The 21,221-nt window shown below is 39.4% G+C and overlaps 2 protein-coding genes across 2 annotated transcripts; one reads left to right on the forward strand and one right to left on the reverse strand.

Annotated features, from left to right (window-relative positions):
- Positions 1 to 210: 210 nt before the first annotated feature.
- rbfox1l (RNA binding fox-1 homolog 1, like) lies at positions 211 to 16,857 on the reverse strand. The gene is made up of 12 exons (XM_051956758.1): positions 16,602 to 16,857; positions 11,976 to 12,212; positions 7,193 to 7,366; positions 5,846 to 5,899; positions 5,673 to 5,765; positions 5,528 to 5,597; positions 3,919 to 3,978; positions 3,714 to 3,849; positions 3,060 to 3,099; positions 2,910 to 2,977; positions 2,616 to 2,697; positions 211 to 1,249 (listed from the first exon to the last, which is right to left on the reverse strand). Exons 1-12 carry the CDS (start codon positions 16,686 to 16,688, stop codon positions 1,205 to 1,207), a joined length of 1,146 nt encoding a protein of 381 aa, XP_051812718.1. The 5' UTR covers positions 16,689 to 16,857; the 3' UTR covers positions 211 to 1,204.
- Positions 16,858 to 18,094: 1,237 nt separating this feature from the next.
- Positions 18,095 to 20,936, forward strand: rps9 (ribosomal protein S9). Its single transcript, XM_022199696.2, has 5 exons — positions 18,095 to 18,209; positions 19,042 to 19,153; positions 19,245 to 19,367; positions 19,547 to 19,733; positions 20,672 to 20,936. Exons 2-5 carry the CDS (start codon positions 19,057 to 19,059, stop codon positions 20,847 to 20,849), a joined length of 585 nt encoding a protein of 194 aa, XP_022055388.1. The 5' UTR covers positions 18,095 to 18,209; positions 19,042 to 19,056; the 3' UTR covers positions 20,850 to 20,936.
- The last annotated feature ends 285 nt before the right edge of the window (positions 20,937 to 21,221 follow it).

Here is a 21,221-nt window from a genome sequence, read left to right on the forward strand (position 1 = left end):
CTTCAGATCGACTAAACCTACAAGAAAATGAAAGAAAATGTACGAGCTGAGAACGAGCAGAAATGTGATTAATAGAGGAAGAATCAATGCAGAAAAGCTCGACTAAAAAGGAAAAGAATGCAGGAATATGGGGGAAAAAAGATGCTGAATCAGGAAGCAGAAAGAATAAACCAGCCCAGAAAAGAAGGAAAAGCAGATCGAGTCAATAAATAAGAGAAGAAGAACAGTTTATTTCAAGGGAAAACGTCAAACAAAGCAGAGAAAAGAACGAAAGACGAGAAGAATTCCGGCGATACAAGGAAAAAATCAACAGATCCGAGGTGGAAACGGAAGAAAACGAGAGAAAAGAAGCAGGAAGTGGTCAGAAAATGAGCGTTAAAAAGGCACCGATGGAGGAACAGGAAACTAAACATGAAGCTAGCAGAGGTAGATAGTTCGAACCACTAGAGAACATCCAGAGGATTCAGAACCTCATGTTCACTCACACACAAACACACACGCTCAGAAAGTCCAGAACTGCATCAACAAGAAGTCATTTAAATCGTACAAAATGTGGTTTTAGGATTGATCCAGAACTGGAGGACGTTTTACAGCAAGCCTCAAATAATCCAGAAAACTCAAACATGCAGCTGTGGAAATGTAAAATCGGACGTTTTTGTGTTTTGTGTCTTGTTTTTGTCATTTTTCTGTCTAATTTTTGTTTCTTTCTCTCTTTTTTTGTTATTTTATGTCTAATTTTTTTCATTTTGTGTCTCGTTTTTGTCATTTTCTGTCTCGTTTGTGTGTTTTGTGTCTTGTTTTTGTCGTTTTGTGTCTAATTCTTTGGACTGTTTTCCATCAGTGGTCAGCAGTAACAGCTAGCTAAATATCTAGCTTCTACTGCTGAGAAAAAGATCACATTAGCATGGATTAGAGTAGGGTTAGCAACAATACAGAAACATGGAATAAAAATGAGCCAATCAATACCTATTATTGATCAATATGGAGCAGAAAACTGCAAGATAGAAGGGTGATTTTGAAACGTCCTCCAGTTGTGGAACGATCCTCGTACACTTCAAACCCCTGAAGAATCTCAGATATCAAACATCTCACAGTATCTTCCAGCAGTAAAACCATAAATTAGAATAGTTTGTGTTTCGGTCTCTACAGGAGACGATTATTCCAGTTTGTTCTGAGGTTCGTCCACAGATCGGCCAATCACAGCTCAGTATGGAGTGAAGCGGTTGTAACCTCCTCGGTACAAACTGGCCTGAAGTAAGCAGAAAAAAGACGAATCAACATAATAAACCACAAATAAAAACATGTAAAAAACAAGAATAACTTTAGCTGTAAAGACCCTTTCATGCTTTACAGTTTAGTTTACTTATAAGAGCTGCTGAATTCTGATTGGTGTTTCCACAGCAACCTAACAAGACTGATCATTGCAGCTACAACTCTGTAGTGTCATCTAAGAATGAACGCCCATCTTCTAGTTTATCTTCAACTCCTCAGGACACTATACCAACCATCAGGCATGGAGGTGGCGGTATCATTGTACTATCAATTTAACTGACTCAAGTCTGAGACAAATTTGTTGTTTCTGACTTGGTTCTTCAGGTTCTTGATGGGTCTAAGTCAGGACTTTGGGGAGACCAGTCTAGAACCTTCATTCTAGAACCTTCATTCCATCCTGATGGAACCATTTCTTTACCACGTCTGATGTGTGTTTGGACTCATTGTCTGTTTGAAACATCCAACTGTGTCCAAGATCAACATTCTGTTGATGATTTTAGGTTCTCCTGAAGAACCTTTGTGTAAAGCTCCAGTTCCACAGAGCATGATGCTGCCACCACCATGCTTGATGGTGGGTTTGGTGTTCTTGTGGTTTAAAAAAAAAAGTCCAAGACCTGCCTAAGACAGTCTGAAACCAGCCCTCACAAACTCTAGAACCAGGACCAAAATCAAACCTAAACCAGTCCTAGAAAAGTCTACAATCAGCACAAAGTTGGGACCAAAACCAGACCTGAACTACTGCCCCCATCAGTCTGGAACAGGGTCAATCTGGACTCATCAGACCTCATGACCTTCTTCCATTGATCCAGACTCCAATCTTTATTTTTTCTGATCATCCTCACTGATCAGTGGTTTTCTTAGAGCTACAGCTGTTTAGTCCCAATCCTTTGAGTTCCCTTCGTGGGGAAATGTTCTTCCTTTCACTTTTAAACAGCTGTGAGTTCTACTGTTGGTTTCCTACCACCATCTAAGAGTTTGTTCCTGAAGATGAAGGTTCTCCACTGTCCTTCAGGTTTTAATGATGCGTTGGACAGTTCTTAACCTGATTTTAGTCGTTTCATCTCCTTAGTTGTTTTCTTTGTTTGATGCAGGCCAATAATTTGACCCTTCTGAAGCAGATTAACATCCTTTCCATGACCACAGGACATGTTTTCCAACATGAGAAGCTCCTCACTGCATCAGCTAGGGTTAAAGAAGTTAAACATATTCATCACTGCAGTAATTATCCAATGGAAGGATCTTACCTGTTTGATGGGTTAAATCTGGGTGGAGACTTTTTTCGGACAGTCGGTGTAGTTTATATATGTTTATTTATATCTATATGTGTGTTTGTTTGGACTCACCATGGTTCCAACTCCGTACGTCGTCGTCGGTCCGACTGAGTGGTGATAAGGATCTGCAGCTGTGGCATAAACTCGTCCATATCTGGAAAAAAAAACATAAAACCATCAGAAACAGGAACCATCTAGGAACTACCCAGGAACTTATTTTGTTTCCTGCATAATTCCAGATGTGTTCATTCATAGTTCTGATACCTTTAGTGAGAATGTACAATGGAAACAAGCATTAAATGAGAAGGTGTGTCCAGACTAAAGACAGCTCGTGTAAATAGTCTGGATGTCTTGGTGTCTTCCTACCCGTCGCTGTAGGTCGCTGTGGCTGCAGACGGAGACTGAGCGACTCGGTACGCTGCAGGATAACCTCCCTGCAGCAGAATAAAGAAAGACGACGTTAAAACAAAAGCAGAGGGTTTGTTGGTTAAAGGTGAGGAATGAGCAGCTGCTTACGTAGACTTCAGCTCCGTAGAGTCCGTCCTGATAAACCACCCTGAAAACACCACAAACACAGAGAAGTTATTTAACGTTCAATAAGATGTTATTCACAAGAAAAATGGTGGGAATAATAATGATAAAATGTCCCCATGACGTTAAAAAAATGTGTCCCTAAATTCATAAAACACAAATGTAACAAACTAATAAGTGAAGGTTAGAAAATATCAGGAAAAACATCCTTAAAGTAGAAAATATCCTGAATAATAAAGAATAACGGACCAAAACGTGTGGAAAAATCAATAAAATGCTAAAGAATGAAAATAATTTATTAACCATAATAACAAAAACAACAATAATGATAATAGCAATAATAATAATAATAATAAAATGTCTTATAAATAAAACAAGCTACAAAATATTCAGGAAATTTAAGAAAACTATTTTACAAATTGGTCCAAAAAATTAGAAAAAAATTTCTGTACCAAATAAATAAATAAAATAAATAAAATTGTCCCAAATTGTCCAAACTAAAAGTATTTTGTCTCATTTTCTTAAAACTTGAACCCCATGTGCTTTGGTTTGGGTCGGATTATCCGTGCAGTGATTTTCCTTGTAATAGAGTACTTTTACTCTGCTCAGCTGAAGTATCCGACTACTTCCTGTTCTCACCCTGGGTAGGCGGGGACAGCGGCAGGTGTGGTCGCGGCGGAGCGAATCGTGTTGTAGACGGCTCGACCTCGACCTCGCAGCGCCGAGCCCCGATAGGCCAACGTGGGCGTCGCTACGGGATACGGAAAGCTGGCGACTGCAGGAAGGTGAGAAAGAAGATTCACAAAGTGTCACGTCTCAGGAGGAACACTTCATCAGAACTCACCTGTGTAGAGCTCAGGTGCGTACATCGCCCCCATCACCGGGTTGATCTTCCACCCAGAAGCTGCAGGAAGTTTAAAAGACGATCAGAAGCTTCGTTTGTCCAAACTTTAAGAGCTTTTTAATGGTCACAAAGTGGAGATATTTACATATTTAAAGTTGCTCTGGAACTCTTTATAATCAGAGGAATGTGTGGAGAATAATCTGCTGCACGTGTCCAGTTTATGGCATCGATATTAGAGATACACCCCCTGTCAGAAGTTTTAGGACGCTTTCTCATTCAAATGAATGAGAAAGCGTCCTAAAACTTTTGACAGGGGGTGTATGTCGGAGTTGGACTCATTATAGAAAAATTTAAATCGTTTTTGACAAATTTTCAGCCATTAAGGAAAAAATTTTGATTCCCTTTCGATGAGTTTTTGGTCATTTTAGGCAGATTTTGAGTAATTATTGACAAATTTAAAATATTTTGGACAAATTTTCAACGATTATGTTCCAGTTTTAAGTCGTAAAAGACAAATTTTGAGTCATTAATAAATTTTGAGCCATAGTTAATAATTTTGAGTCATTATAAACAATTTTGAATTATTTTGGACAACTTTTTACTCATTTAGGCAAATTTTGAGTCATAATTAGGAGTGTTGAGTTGTTAAAGACGAATTTTGAATCTTTAATGGCTTTTGTGTCATTTTAGACAGAGTCTGAGTCATTATGGACAAATTTCAATTATTTTGGACACATTTTTAATCATTTAGGCAAATTTTAAACGATTATGCACAATTTTTCAGTCGTTAACGACACATTTTGAGTCACTTGTGATGAATTTTGTGTCATTTTAGGCAGATTATGAATCATTGTGGACAAATTTTAATGATTTTGAACAAATTCTAAACAATTATGTAACAGTTTTACGTCATTATTAACAAATTTTGAGCCATAGCTAGTTATTCTGAGTCATTGTAGACAAATGTAAATTATTTTGGACAAATTTTTAGTTGTAAAAGACACATTTTGCATCTTTATAGACACATTTTGAGTCATAATTAACACATTATGAGTTATTATAAACATATCTGAATCATTTTAGACACATTTAAAGCAATTCTGTAGAAGTTTTAAGTGGTTAAAGAGACATTTTGAGTCATTGACAAATTCTGAATCATAATTAGTCATTATTAGTCATTACTGACAAATTCTAATAATTTTGGACACATTTTAAACGATTATGTAGAAATTTTAAGTGGCTAAAGACAAGTTTTGAGTCCTTTGCAGACAAATTTCAAGTCATAATTAATTTTGAGTCACTATTGACAAATTTTAGTCATTTTGGGCAAATTGTAAACAATTATGTACAAATTTTCAGTCATTAAAGACAAATTTTGAGTCATATTTGATGAGTTTTGTGTCATTTTAGGCAAATTTTGAGTCGTTGTGGACAAATTTTAAAGAATTACGTACAGATTTTGAGTCTTTTTTGACCAATTCTGAGTCATTTGGAGAAACGTGTTTTTATTTCCTCTGTAGCAGAATGATAATAAGGTGCAGTCAGACCTTTCTCCAGACCATCTGTACGTTAAATAAGTTTAAACAGATTATTGGACATTCATTCTCACTGGATATTTCCCCGTTGACCAGAGGCGTCTGGGGCTTCTTGGTGACTACTCTGGCCGTGGCGTTATTCACCTGAGAGCACAAATACAAAGTCATTATAACGGATAATTCAGCAGGACGTTAACGTATAAACCTACAAACCCTCACCTCGATCTTCCGTCCTTCTACGATGGTTCCGTTCAGCTTCTCTCTCGCTCGGTCGGCCTCGGTGGCACTCTCAAAAGTGACGAATCCGAATCCCTGCATGTTCGTACGATCATTTAGCTGAATTCTTTGGTCCATGTGAGCTTTAATTCTGATGGTATTTGAGCGTTTCTCACCTTTGAGCCTCGCTCATTGAAGATTATCTCCACATCAAGGATCTTTCCAAATTGCTGCAAGTGTCAGAATAGTTTTCATTTCATTTAGAGAAACTTTATCAGAAACAGGCTGAATATAAAGACGGATGCAACCACTGATGTCCTAAATCTGGTTTGTGTTCGACCGTTGTGAAGTTCCCAATGAGCCCTGGATGTAATGATAACCTGCTTTATCATCTATTTTCCTGCAAACAATAACAGAATTTACCAAATAAACAACTTTCTGCTTTAAAAGAGACTTAAAACTCCAGATAGAAACCATAAGTTTGTTTTGTAAATGTCTCCTGAAGTCACAAATCAAGTAAGAAATAGGTTCATTTTCTCATAGACTTCCATACAATCTGGCTCCTTTATGCCCCCTGCTGGCTATTCAGAGGAACTACAGCTGCAACTATCAGTCAAACTGCTGTCATGTAATGGTTCATCGCCGCTTTAAAGCTGTTACACACAAATTTTGAATCATAATTAGGAATTTTCAGTCATTATAGAAAAATCTGAACAATTATGTTCAAGTTTTCAGTCATTGCAGACAAATTTTGAGTCATAATTAGGAATTTTGAGTCGTTAAAGACAGAGTTGAATCATTTTGGACAAATTTTAAATTGCTAAAGACACATTTTGAGTGATAATTACTAATTTTGAGCTAATATAGACAAGTTGGGCTTGGATTATTTTGGACAAATGTTTAGTTTAAAAGACAAATTTTGAGTCACTTTCTACAAATTTTGGTTATTTTACACAGATTTTTAGTCATTAGGAGTTCTGAGGTGTTGGACAGAGCTGAATCATTTTGGACACAGTTTGACTCATTTAAACAGCTTTTAAAGAGTTTTTAGACAGCTTTTAAACAGTGATGTACAATAGTTAATGGTGCTTTAAAGCTGTTTAAGTCATAATTAGTAATTTTGAGTCAATATTGACAAATTTGAATTATTCTGAACAGCATTTAAAGAGCTTTTAAATAGTTTTAAACAGTTTCTAAACAGTTTGAAACAGCTTTTAAACATTTTTTAAACAGCTTTTGAACGCTTTTATCAGCTTTTTATCAGCTTTTAAACACTTTTTATCAGCTTTAAACAGTTTTAAACAGCTTTAAACAGTTTTTTAAACAGCTTTTAAACAGCTTTAAACAGCTTTTAAACAGTTTTAAACAGCTTTAAACAGCTTTTAAACAGTTTTAAACAGCTTTAAACAGCTTTTAAATGCTTTTTATCAGTTTTAAAACTGTTTTCAACAGTTTTTAAACAGTTGTGTTACTCGCTGCTTTACGGTTGCGTCCGTCTTCAGCTTCTTCTCTAAAAGTCGTACCCCAAACATCTGGCGGAGGTCCGGGTCTCTGAAGCGGAACGGGATGTTGGAGACGTGGAGGCGTTTGGGTTGGCCCTTACCTGAGCCCTCCTCCTCACCTCCACTTCCTGCCCCGCCCCCTGATGACACGCTGAGGCTCTGGGGGTCGGAGGTCACCGGAGCCAAGGCGTCCTCCTGAAGACGGACGAGGAAGAAACGGGGATACGGCGTCAGTAGGACAGCAAAGATAAAGAACCGAGGAGGAAAAAAAAGAAGAAAAGTGATTTGATCGTGAAGCATGACAGGAAGCAAAGATCATCATCAGCATTCAGCAACCAGTGGTTCCTCTCAGGCAGAATCAGGAGCTCAGTTTAGTGACGCATGCCTGGAGAAAGTAAAAGCTACAGATTACAGATGTGGAGTTAAAGCTACACCAGCTGACCGGACAGAACTGGACGCTCAGTCATGCTTTTATAAAACGAGGACTCAGTTCAGTTTGTCCTGCAGCAGATATGTGTCGTTTCTGTCATAAAAATAGAGAAAAACCAGGAAAAAAGGCTGATTTTCAGATATCTGAAGATCTTAGAACTTCTCACAGCGAGTACTTCAAGGACAGCTCCGTTAAAGATGAATTATAAATTATTAACTAAACACCGATGGAAACTAGAGTTCGGAGTCATTTTAGACAAATTAGAATTATTTTGGACTAATTCTGAGTTTTAAAAGACAAACATTCAGTCATTAAAGCAAATTATGAGTCACTTTCACAAGTTTTGTTATTGTCCACTAATTTTGAGTCATTAAAGACAAATTTCAATTATTTTTGACAAATTTCAAACAGTGATGTAACAGTTTTAAGTCGTTAAAGATACATTTTGAGTCATTATAGACAAAATCGAATCATTTTGAACAAATTTTAAACAATCATGTTGAAGTTTTCAGTCATTAGAGACAAATTTTTAGTCATTATCAACAAATTTGAATTATTTTGAACAAATTTTAAACAAATGCGTACAAATTTTGAGTCAGTTTCCTGTTATTTTACACACATTTTGAGTTTTAATTAGGAGTTTTGAGTTGTTAACGACAAATTTGAATTATTTTGGGCAAAGTTTGGGTCATTTGGATGAATTTTAAACAAATTATGTTCACATTTTCAGGCATTAAAAGCAAATTTTGTGTCACTTTGTACAAGTTTTGTGTTATTTTACACTGACTTTGAATCTTTTGGAGACATTCTGAGTCCTTTGGAGACAAATTTGAATGATTTTAGACAAATTTTAAACAATTATGTACAAATTTTGAGTCATTATAGACAAACTTTGTCTTTATAGACAAAATTTGAGTCATAATCACTAATTTTGAGTCATTACAGACAAATTACAAGTATTTTGGACAAATCTTAAGTAATCTAGACAAATTTGAAACAATTATGTACAAATTTTGAGTCACTTTCGACAGGCTTCCTGTTATTTTACACAGATTTTGAGTCATAATTAGGAGAGTTGAGTCGTTAAGTTCCTTTCAGTATTCCAGATTCTGACTCAGTGACATGATGGGAAATGAGAAACTTTCAGGTTTTTGTGTCTAATAGCTCCTCATGTTGTTGCTGATGGAAGTGGATCGACTGGTGATTTTTAAAATAAATTATCCTGGAAAGTATTTGAAATATTGAGCTAAAATTCCACGAGTATCTTAGTAAATATCGATATTTTATGCTGTGAAAGTTTCAGGCAGATCAGAGCAGAAATAGTGGTAAATATCTGGTGATTACAGAAGAAATAAATCCTGTTTTCTGGGTGAAAAACCGCCTCATGCAGAACAATTCAAAGACTAAACAACCAAAACATTCACTGTCCCACAATGCACCACGATGCTACTGCGTGTGCATGGATGCACGTATGTGTGTGTGTGTGTGTGTGTGTGTTGGTCAACCAGCATCGTTGCAAGAAGAGTGTTAAAAATAAATCTAATTTTAGAGTCCAAACACGAAAAGTTCTGCAGGAAAACTGTGAGCTTCAGCAGAAAGAAGAAGAAAAGCAGCAGAGAGGAAACAAAAGTGGAAGATTAGGATCTAGTACCACCAGGCAGGAAGAGGAGGAGCCCCAGACAGGAAGAGGAGGAGCTTCAGACAGGAAGAGGAGGAGCCTCAAAGCAGCAGGAAGACAGAAGAAAGAAACAAAGCAGAAGAAGCAAAAAGAAAGTGGAGTCAGTCTGGGTCACGGTGCTGCTTTCTGCCAGAGGTTAAAGGTCGTCATTGAAGGAGGAACAGGAGGGCTTCATCCAGCCTTCATCCAACCTTCATCCATCCAACCATCATCCAGCCTTCATCCAACCTCCATCCAACCTTCATCCATCCAACCATCATCCAGCCTTCATCCAACCTCCATCCAACCTTCATCCATCCATCCATCCATCCATCCAGCCAGCCTTCATCCAACCTTCATCCAGCCTTCAGCCAACCTTCATCCAACCTTCATCCATCCATCCAGCCAGCCTTCATCCAACCTTCATCCAACCTTCATCCAACCTCCATCCAACCTTCATCCATCCATCCATCCAGCCAGCCTTCATCCAACCTTCAGCCAACCTTCATCCAACCTTCATCCATCCATCCAGCCTTCATCCAACCTTCGTCCAGCCTTCATCCATCCATCAATCCATCCAACAACCATCCATCATCCATCCAACATCCATCCATCATCCATCCAACATCCATCCATCATCCAACCTTCATCCATCCATCATCCAACCTTCATACATTCATCCAACATCCATCTTCATCCATCCAACATCCATCCAACATCCAACCTTCATCCAACCATCATCTATCCAACATCCATCCATGATCCAACCTTCATCCATCCAACATCCATCCATCATCCAACCTTCATCCATCCAACCTTCATTCATCCTTCATCCAGCCATCTTCACATTTATCCAACCAGTCATTAACATTCAATGTGTCATCCATCCATCCATCCATCCATCCATCCATCCATCCATCCATCCATCCATCCATCCAGAGGGGGAGGTGGGGAAGGAGGGGAGGCTGGGTGGTGATGTCATGTCACGATGCAGGTTTGTGTTCTGGACCTGGGTGATATTTCAGAGGGTAGGGGGTCGTCCAGTCTTCCTCCCTCAGACCCCCTCCCTCCACGGCGACGCCTCAACTGTCCTCAGTCAGGTTCTAACAGAACTATAGACGGGCCACAGAAACCACAGAAACCAGGATGAGAGGAGGAAGAGGAGGAACCTGGAGTCTGAACCTCCCAGTTCACACAGAACCACACAGAACCTCCAGTTCTGTCTGAAGAAAGCTGGAAAATCTGCAGGTTCAGACGGAACATTTCAACCTCTGTCCAATAAAGTCACGTTTCCAGAGAAGCTGTGAGCTGAAAGATGACCTCAGGAAGTTTATCTCATGTAAACACATTTTGAGTTGTTTGAAAAAAGTTTGAGGAATTCTGTGCAAGATTTTAAGATTTGCAGACAAATTTTGAGTGATTATATAAAAGTTTTGAGTCATTTTTGGTAGATTTTGAGTCATTTGGACAAATAGAGTTCCAGACATATTCTGATCATTTTTGATGGGTTTGGAGTCTTTCTATACAAATTATTTTCGAGTTATACGAGTCATTCTGACACATTTTAAGTTTTAAATCAGTTTTTTTCAGACCTTGTTCTGGACTACCCTCGTTCTGTGCAGCGTCTCAGTGGTTTAGGACAGTTTTCAGGTTTTTATAAACAAATGTTTGAGCCATTTTACAAAAACTTTTGAGTCAGTTTTTGAAAAACATCGTTTTTTTTTATTGGAGACAGGTTGAAATGTGTCACACCAGATTTAAAGTTTAAAAACCCACAGAAACAGAAAAGAAGCTGGAGTCGGTTTGTTTTCTGGTTGAAGGAGGAACTGAACAACTTGACCTCATGTTCTGACTGTCAGCAGGGTTCTGACGAGCGTCTTGACATGTGATCGCTTTTACTAGCAGCTAAATAAGACTCTGGGGAGAAGGAAAAGAGGGGATTTATTTTCAACAACAAACCCCCTCTCAGCTGTCCGACACTCTGCTGGACGCTGACGGATGTTTCCCTACAAGGACACAGAGGAGCGTCTAAATATAGAAGAAACTCTGTTTGTTCTCTGTGGGGACATGCTGGGAAAACCTGGGAAAAACCTGGGAAAACCTGGGAAAAATCTGGGAATAATTTGGGGAAAATCTGAAAAAATCTGGGAAAAATTTGGAAAACATCTGAAAAAAATGACAGCAAAGTGCCTAAAATGACCTATTAAAAATGGTAAAGAGACCAGAAAACGTGAGTAAAATGATGCTACATTAGCTTATTAACAAACTAGAATTTTTTGTCCTTAAAAGAGCTAATTTATAAAAATACAGGTTTTTCATGTGAACATTATTTCAAAGTTTTGGCCTTTATTATTATTATTTTTTACAGTAAATGCAGTTTAAATACAGTAAAAAAAGTTGTTGCGTTTTGTTTAACCTCGTTTTTCTGTGATTTTACTAATTTTTTTATCTGCAAATTAAAACAATGAAAATTAGGAAAATGCTGCAAAACGTTTTTTCAAAAAATCCAACTAAAAACATTAATTTGTGTAACAAGTGAGGATCTAGGTTAAATAACTTCCAGTTTAATGAGCTTCCTGTCTAATTACCCCCCCATCTAACGAGCTTCCTGTCTAATTACCCCCCCCCGTCTAACGAGCTTCCTGTCTAATTACCCCCCCCGTCTAATGAGCTTCCTGTCTAATTACCCCCGTCTAACGAGCTTCCTGTGGTCTTACCGAGCTGCTGGGGGTCAGGCCCTCGGGCCCCTCGTGTTGGGGCCCCTGGTAGACCCGGAGCTGGGGGTGTTCTGGATACTCGGAGCTCTGGTGGGCCGAGCCAAAGTCCAGAGCCGGGAGTCGACCCGCCGACGACGGAGGACCCTGACCAGGTGGAGGGTAGGAGGGAGGCGGGGCATACACCTGAGAGAGGGCGGGGTCAGCGCTGCCAGGGCCCGCCTCCTGGGAGGGGCCCCCCTAACGAAGAGACCAATCAGGAATAAGAGTTCATACCGACAGAAATACCAGAGATAAAAACAACAAACAGCAACTTTATGAGATGATATCAAAAACATTAATTAAGTATTAATTATTATTAAGAGTGAATTAATGGCTATGCCTAATATGTACATTTATTATTATTATTATGAATTATAACACGGATTTTGGCACTTTGGAACATCTGTAGTATTTTCAAAAAGCATTCCACTGATAAAAATCTTCATTAAATACATTTTTAAAGCAACGCAGACAAACAGTGAAGGTTTGATTCAAAAGTGATTTTGCAGCGACAAAAACACCCTCAGACTGCAGCTTTGTTTTAAAAACTTGACTTAAAACCAGATTATTACGCTCCTTTACCCACTTGTTTCATGAAAAATTACCTAAATACGTCACACAGACAAATGTACCGTGAACAAATGTCTCATCTTTAATGAGAAAACTATAAAACTAGATATTCTGACTCTTGAATTTTACTTTTTACAGCCTTTAAGACGCCGGAACTAAACTCCAAACTGTAAGATCTGAGAGAAAACGAGGCGAAAATAAAAATGTTCAAACTCAAAGTGACAGAAAATGACAAAAACTGGTCCAAACATTACTGGAAATGTGCCCAAAATGACCTAAACTTGTTCAAAATGATATATTTTTTCACCAAAATGATGACAGGAGCAAAATAAAACCGACTGGATCAATAAAGTTAGTAGACTCTGTAAAAATGTGAAAGCTCAGAATCAAAGGAACTCTAAATTTGCCAAAAATGACAAAAACTATTGGAAAAAAGCGTCCACACAAGACAAAAACGAGACACAAAAGGACAAAAATGATCCACAAAACAACAAAAACAAGACACAAAAGGGCAAAAATTAGACAAAAATGACAAAAACGAGAAACTAAACTGAGATGACAACGGACTCTGAGAGTAAAACCAAAGCTACTGGATGGGTAAATAAAGTCAGCATGGATCAGAAACATGTTGGAGATCCATCCAGCATGGAGGAACATCTACTGATGATGAATAACAGAAGAACATGAAGATAGAAGAACGTCTACAGATGAAGCTTTTCCAGCCTCTAAGACTCCAGAACTAAACTCCAGACTCCCTGCAGAGCCTCCACACTGATAGATTACCAAAATAAAAGCCTCGTCTTACCGCCTCACTGCATTCCTGGATCTCTGAGGCTTTGTCCCACAGCAGCCTCATGTTTTAATGCCGGCCGCCCGCCCACCGCCCCATAAGACCCCCTCATCCACCAATCATCTGGCAGCAGCTGTGGACATCTGCAGCCGTCAGTCAGCTCCAGACCTCCACCCAGAAACCCTCCACACCCAGCAGCAGAGATCCCAGGTATTTACCAACCTAGACGCACCTGAACGCATCACAATGAAGGTCGCCTCGAAGTACAGCGACCAGCAGACTCCAACGTAAGATATATTTATTACTTTAGTGAGACTTAAATCATGCATCCACACATACACGGTGGCATTTAACATCGAAATAAGTGTTCATTTCTGGGTTCTGAGTGATAATCAGTGAAATAAGGAGGCCAAGATGACTAAAACAAGGAACAAAAACATTAAACCAACACACAAAACGACTAAAATGGGACAAAAACACAACTAAAATGAGACACAAAATGACTAAAACAGGACACGAAATGGCTAAAACCAGACAAAATTACTAAAAAAGGACACAAAGCGACTAAAATGAGACATAAAATGACTAAAACGTTCTTCAGTGCGTCTCCTCCATGTTTTTTTGGATCTAGAAGACATTAATTCCTGATTAGAAGCGTCTCCGCTGTCGTCTGGTGTTTATCTCCGTCAGCTGTTGCTCTCCAGAGGTGTGAAGAACTAAAGATTTATCGGCAGCATGAAGGAGAAACCGGACGGAGGAGGGAATTTATTGTGTTACTAATCCATGTTGGAGTCCTATCAACCAAAATCCAGGGAATTTTACTGGAGTTTGGTTGATTTTTAAGTGAATGTTCTTAAAGAAAATATTAGAAGTTTTACTGATAAATATGGAATCACTTTAGATATTTTTAGGATTTTTGGGAGGATTTTTACTCATTTTTGGAAAATATTTACAAGAAATTTCTTGCCAAATTTGGGGCATTTTTAAAAAATAAACCTTTTAAGAAATTATTGAAATTTTCTTCCTGAAGGTTTTGCAAATTTTCAGAAATTTGGGGAATTTTTTTGCTGAATTTTTGGACTTTTTTCAGATAAAGAAACCATATTTTTTGGTAAATGAAGACAACAGGAGGGTTAAACATGTCCTCTAAATAAGCTGGAGATGATCATCCTGGTAAACATCTCTAGGGTCACAGCGTCAGCTCCTCTCCTCCTCTGAAGACCTTCTGCTGACCACCATGAGCTGCTTCTCCTCCTCTGCTGTCAGCTGGAGGTCGGAGGTGTCGGTCGGAGCCAGGTGCATGCTGGGACAGCTGCAGCCGGATTTATGTCGGCTGACGGCAGCTGCAGAGGAGGTTCAGATCTGAACGTCTCCTCTGGTTCCTCCAGTCGTCCTGGTTTTATGTTCAGAGACGATTAGAGCTGCAGGAACTTCTAGTTCATGTTGTTTTCTGCTTCATTTTTGTTGTTTTCTGCTTCATTTTCATTGTTTTCTGCTTTATTTTTGTTGCTTTTTGCTTTTTATTTTTGTTGTTTTCTGCTTTATTTTTGTTTTTTCTGCTTTATTTTTGTTGTTTTCTGATGGATTTTGCTCTTTTGTGCCCCATTTTGTTTGGTTTCTGTCCCTTTTGGACAATTTGTGTTTTACTGGTCATTTTGCATCTAATACTTCCTGTTTGTGTTGCTTTTTGTCTCATTTTTGTTGTTTTGTTTTTTGTCTCATTTTTGTTGTTTTGTCTTTGGGACAGCTTTGTCTCTAATTTTTGATGTTTTCTATTTTATTTTGGTCATTTTGTTTGGTTTCGGTCCATTTATGACAGTTTGTCTCTTAATGAGCATTTTATTTCTAATGCTTCTGGTTGTCATTAGAATTTGACTCATTTGTTTTGTTGAAAACGGTTCATTGGGTTTTTTGTAGTTTTTATGGTATTTCTAGAGATGTTTCCAGAGTGCAGAAGATGACGTGTAATAATCTAATTATGTTAACACTCAGCTTAAATGAAACAAAAACCCAAACAGAGTCCAGCAGGAGGCCTCAGGAAAACACTTCTAAAGACTCTGAATGAAGCGAGCCGACGTGTTTCAGACTTTGTGTGTGTCGTTAAATAAAAACACTCGTTAATCTGATGTATTTCAGTGCCGCAGGTTTCACAGCAGAGAGGAAGGAAGGTGTGAGAAGCTCCTCCTGATGATCTGCAGGAAACTAAAGGAGGCTAAAAATACAGCTGGTGTGAAGCTGGAGGTGGAACAGAGCAGAGCATGCTGCTGTCACTGGCATGTCTAAAGATAAATAAGACGTTTCACAGCCGAGCTCACGTATCAGACCACAAGTTACACTGGAGAGGATCAGGGTTTTCTGCTAAACTAACATCCATAAATACTGAAACATGGAGCTTCTGCAGTTAAACTTAATGCACAGCTGGAAGAATTTCGTGTTTCATTTCCATCAGACTCCTGGACGTCGTCTCACTCACAGAAATCCATTTTTTTACTCACTAACAGTTCAGCGCTCTACCTTTATTGTGCAAAATCCATCAGCCAGATGTTAAAATAAACAAGTTGGTTTTTTTTTGCAGGAATCAGGAACTTTTTGATGCGTTTATCCAATTCCTCTGCACCCGAGTCCAGAAATAAACGAGCAAAGAGTCGATTAACAGAAAGAATCACTGATTTATCATCATTATACTCCAAAAATGCAAGAAAAGCTTAAAAGCATCTTAACCCTGTAAAAGTCACTGGTGCAGAAACTCAACATCACTTCTATTATATATAAAATGTTTTTATATATGTAATTTTTGCTCATTTTTCTTTCCATATTTGTGTGTTACTGGGTTAAATGAATGTAAACGTTATGCAAAAAATTATTCAAGAAAAGTTTCTTAAACTGAAATATTTGCTTCTATTTTCTTTTCCTCTGTGACAGTTAGTTGACAGATTTTTGTTGGATTTTCAGTTTTTTGTGCAAAAAAAGAATCGCTGCATTGAGGGAAAGCGAGTGTTTTCTGCAGCCAGAAACGATTCTGTTGTAGGTTTGAACTCTTTTCTGTTTTTATTTCAGGCTCTGAGTCCTGAGTGGCTTCAGATAAAGACTCTTTTCTGGTTCTTGTTTGTTTTTCCGGTTTATCTGACGCTGTTTTTAGACTTTTATCCGCTCTGTTTGGCACCAAATCCTGCAGAGCAACAAAGCAGAGGATGGTTTATTCTGTGGATCTGTGATGAGGTGTTTACCTGGACGATGCTGGGGTAGCATGTGGTGGTCTGAGGGTAGACGGGGAGTCCGTAAGGCTGGAGGATCACAGTGGGTGAGGAGAGCATCGCCCACAAACCGGAGGACGGAGGGAGGAGAAGGAGACGTGGGGAGAAGGAAAGACGTCCACAGCAAAGAGACGACCAGGCTGCAGGAAGGAAAAGTAAAAACCCCAAAAACCTGGAAGAAAGGGAGGGTCCGAGAGGGTGGAGGAGAGGACGGGGGACTCTGCTTCACCTCACAGGTGAGTCAAACCAGAAAACAAGAAGAAAGTCCAGAAAACCAGCGAGTCCTCGTCCAGGAAAGACAGGATCCAGAGCGGTGAAAGAGAAACTGAGTCCATGAGCCGGAGTTTCAGCCTGACGGACAGAAACACATGTTCAGGCTCCCCTTTCAGAGTTTTATAAATAGTCTCTGGTGTCCTTCTCCCAGAGTTTACCACCTTTACTCCCTCTCTCCCCCTCTGGAACATCTATCTGTCTGTCAACACCAGGACAGACTGTCCAGACCAGAGCAGGACGTCTACCTGTACGTTCATTAAACGTTCTGAGGCTTTAATACGACCACAGACTGGTACAAGTGCTGTCTGCACTTTGGAACTTTCTGTGTTTTCAGCTGGTGTTTCCTGTTTGACCACCAGAGGGCGACAAACCAAACAGGTTCACTTCCTTTCAGGTGATGAAAGGCATGATGGGATATGTAGGCGACTATCCCAGAAGGTCTTGAAGGAGTCATGGTAGCACCAATCAGAGCTCCTAAAATGTTTCAGAAGCTCCAAATTGTAAGAAAATGGCTCTAAATGTGAGCAAAGTCAGTTAAGAATGTCCAAAATGACTGAAATTGTCCAGAATGATTTGAAATGTGCCCAACGTAAGTAAAAGCGTTTCCCAAATTCTTCAAATCTTGTCTCAAATGGCACAAAATTTGTCTAAAACTACTATCAGCTGCACAAAGTGACTCAAATTTATCCAAGATTACTCAAAGTGTGTGATTGCGAGTCTTTATTTCTAGTTTTGTGTTGTTTTCTGTTGAATTTTGGTCATTTTGTGTCTCATTTTGGTTGTTCTCTGTCCCTTTTTACATCCTTTTTGTGTCTCATTTTTGATACTTTTTTGTCTAATGTGTCTCTTAATGGTCATGCCGCGTCACATTTTTCTTGTTTTTTGTTGTTTTCTGTTTTATTTTGGTCATTTCACGTCACATTTTGATTGTTTTCTGTCCGTTTATGATAGTTTGTCTCTTATTGATATTTTTGTCTCATTTCTGTTGTTTTCTGTTTGTTTTGGGACAGTTTCGTCTTTTACTAGTCATTTTTGCCTCATTTTTGTTGTTTTATGTTGTTTTCTGTTTTATTTTGTGTCTATTTTTTGTTGTTTTGTTTTGGGACAGTTTTGTCTCTTATTGGTCATTTTGCGTCTTATTTTTGAAGTTGTTTTCTGTTTGACCAGCAGAAGGCGACAAACCCCGCAGCCTCACTTCCGCTCCGGCGGTGAACGGCATCATGGGATTTGTAGTCTTTGCGCAGGCGCTATAAATAAGTGCTTACTTCCTTTAACGTCCTCTTTACTACGCGAGCCTGAGCGAGACAGGTACGTCCCACGGCCTCACCCTCCAACACAACACAAATTCAACACTTTCAGACCTTTACAGGTACAAATATTGGTTGTAAATAAGATTAAACTTTAGTGTTTGTCTTTTAAACCAGATGCGGAACATTTTGTTGCTCATTTTTTAAGAGAAATCGTTAGCGTGGCAAAGCTAACGTTAGCTTGTTGCGCAGAACAACGTGGTGCGGCCTACTCGTATGGATGAAAAATACACGATTCATGTACTTAAAACCACATTTAAGGGATATTATTTAGGAATAACGATGTTGTCGCTTAATTACCTTGCATGTACATTATTATTGTCGTGTCTAAGACCCTCATTTATTGCACGGTGACGGTACAGATGCTAGCTTGTCGTTTAGACACCGAGCTAACTGAAAAAGTGAAGTAAAGTTACTGGTTTTTTTTTTTAATAGTTTCGGGAAACAGAAAAATGATGACCTGAATTATTTTTGCAGTTCGTCCCAAAGCAAGCATGCTCATTTAATATCTAGAGAACATAATATTTAGGTTGAAGCATCAGTGTTTTATTTAATTAAATGTAAATGTAGTTCTTATTTGTAAATTGCACTTGTCGATCTTAAGAAATTGTGAATTTGTTGAATTTTAGGGCAAGATCAAGTGGTGATGTCTTTATCAGGGCTCTAAAATCCCACAGATGTAGTATTTGGTTGGTTGGTAGTTTTTGCGTATGAATTCATAAAAGTTGTATTAGGCTGGAATAAGTTCATAAGTGCCATTTTACTGTAGTGATGCCTGAATAATGCATTTCATTCTGTTAATTAATGCTAATGTTACGTCTTGGTCTTTTCAGGCACTTTAAGCCGCCATGCCCGTTGCCAGGAGTTGGGTTTGTCGTAAGACGTATGTCACCCCCCGCCGTCCCTTCGAGAAGTCCCGTCTCGACCAGGAGTTGAAACTCATTGGTGAGTTGTGATTTAATTAACCTAACAGTGCAACATGAAGAAGGCGTTCTGTGTTGCAGCTTTAATTAACTCCGTTCCTCTTCGTTTCCAGGCGAGTATGGACTGAGGAACAAGCGTGAGGTGTGGAGGGTGAAGTTCACTCTGGCCAAGATCCGTAAAGCTGCCAGAGAGCTGCTCACTCTGGACGAGAAGGACCCCAAGCGTCTGTTTGAAGGTACGTTCAGTAAAGAAATAAGTTAATGTTGGCCGATGATTTAATTATAAACCGTCAGACTTCACTGTGGTGTCAAGAATTCCTCGTCAATGAGGCCAATACTGCCGCTTCACTAACACATCCATAAACCGTACGTACGTATGTTTGGGGTTATAAATGGCTCCTGTGTGGTTTCCCAGGTAACGCTTTGCTCAGGCGTCTGGTGAGGATCGGAGTGCTGGACGAGGGTAAGATGAAGCTGGATTACATCCTGGGTCTGAAGGTTGAAGACTTCTTGGAGAGGAGGCTGCAGACGCAGGTCTTCAAGCTGGGACTCGCCAAGAGCATCCATCACGCCCGCGTCCTGATCCGCCAGAGGCACATCCGGTAAGACGCCGGAGAAACAAACCTCGGTGACTGAGGGTCGGTTAGAGTGGAGGGACTCACCAGAAACTGTCGATGCTTCCTCTTCCATCAGAGGATCGCCAGCCCGATCAGTTTAACCTTTCACCAAGGTCAATTCGGTATCAAAGCCGTATACCTTGTCGTAGACATTGCCCAGAGCCAATCCTGCCGCCGAGGGCTCAGACCGGTGCTGCCAGGTAAGGCGTGGGGGATTGCACCTCGGGCAATAGTGGCGTTCATTCCACCTCGTAGCGCTGATGTAGGAAACACTGAGGCTGATGATTTAAGATTCACCGTCAGACTGACTGTGGTGTCATGAATTCCTCGTCAATGAAGCCTGCAGTAGATAATGCTTCACATTAACCCTCTGAACTCCTGGTAGTTTCTAATAATGCAATATAATGGAAAGATAAAAACATTCAACCATGACTAGAAAAAGAGAACTCAGATGTCCTTGGTTCAGTTTGACATGAAACTAGAATCAGTGTCTATAAAAGAAGGGCTACTGGATGCCTCAGGTGATCTGTTACCTGCCTGCAGTTCACCTGAAGGTTCAGAAGTTTTGTCACGTGATTTTTGGTCACATCTGAGTCTCTGGTTACTCAAAGGACCACACAATTTATTTTGTTTTTTTGCAGAATCCATTTAGCTTTTGTCATTTTTCACAACACAACAAAAACGAGAGAAAATGACAAAACGACAAACATGAGACACAAAATGACAAACAGCAAAATGACAAAAATGAGACAAAAAGACACTCATGATGCGTTCAGGGACTGTGTGGAAGCTGTAAATCCAGTCATTCTTTATTTTTAGAGTAGAATTGAGAGGGTGTAATGTGCTGGAATCTGGCTAATTCTGACAGCGTGTTAAAGCCACTGACGTTTTCTAAAGTCCGTCCTTGTGTTTTGTTTCTACAGTGTGCGTAAGCAGGTGGTGAACATCCCGTCCTTCGTGGTTCGCCTGGACAGTCAGAAGCACATCGACTTCTCCCTGAGGTCTCCGTACGGCGGCGGACGCCCGGGACGCGTCAAGAGAAAGAACGCCAAGAAGGGCCAGGGCGGAGCCGGAGGAGCCGACGATGAGGAGGAGGATTAAGAAGGAGGTTGTGTAGGGGGTGTTTTCATGCTTCCTGTTCTGTCTGAATTCTAAATAAAATAAATAAAAAAAGGTTTGACCACAGAATGGAGTCGTTTCCTTTCATTTCTTCCCATTTAATCTGCTAGAGTTTAATGCTTATTTGTGTTAGAATGTTGGGTTTGCTTTGGTCTCACTAGCAGCACTTCTCAGTTTATAATGTACTGGAACACTGAGAGCGCCTTCTGGAATGCAATGAAAGACGCAGTTTCTAAAAATGTCACAATTATGTCAGTATGAATAATTTTGGATGTGACTTTTTCAGTGGAAAAACTGCTTCAGTATTAAAATATTAACTTTTCTAACACAAGGTCTGGCTGTATTTTCATTTGT

The sequence above is a fragment of the Acanthochromis polyacanthus genome, chromosome 12 (genome assembly GCF_021347895.1).
Source record: "Acanthochromis polyacanthus isolate Apoly-LR-REF ecotype Palm Island chromosome 12, KAUST_Apoly_ChrSc, whole genome shotgun sequence".
Lineage (NCBI taxonomy): Eukaryota > Metazoa > Chordata > Actinopteri > Pomacentridae > Acanthochromis > Acanthochromis polyacanthus.

Bases quoted from the DNA above. Each gene is read 5' to 3' on its own strand.
- rbfox1l (XM_051956758.1), bottom strand. From the start codon at position 16,688: ATGCTCTCCTCACCCACTGTGATCCTCCAGCCTTACGGACTCCCCGTC. The intron at 5,766-5,845 runs GTGAGAAACGCT...ACGAACATGCAG, and splicing joins TCAATGAGCGAGGCTCAAAG to GGATTCGGATTCGTCACTTT. The intron at 3,850-3,918 runs GTGAGTTCTGAT...ACCTTCCTGCAG, and splicing joins CGCACCTGAGCTCTACACAG to TCGCCAGCTTTCCGTATCCC.
- rps9 (XM_022199696.2), top strand. From the start codon at position 19,057: ATGCCCGTTGCCAGGAGTTGGGTTTGTCGTAAGACGTATGTCACCCCC. The intron at 19,368-19,546 runs GTACGTTCAGTA...GTGGTTTCCCAG, and splicing joins CCCCAAGCGTCTGTTTGAAG to GTAACGCTTTGCTCAGGCGT. The intron at 19,734-20,671 runs GTAAGACGCCGG...TTGTTTCTACAG, and splicing joins ATCCGCCAGAGGCACATCCG to TGTGCGTAAGCAGGTGGTGA.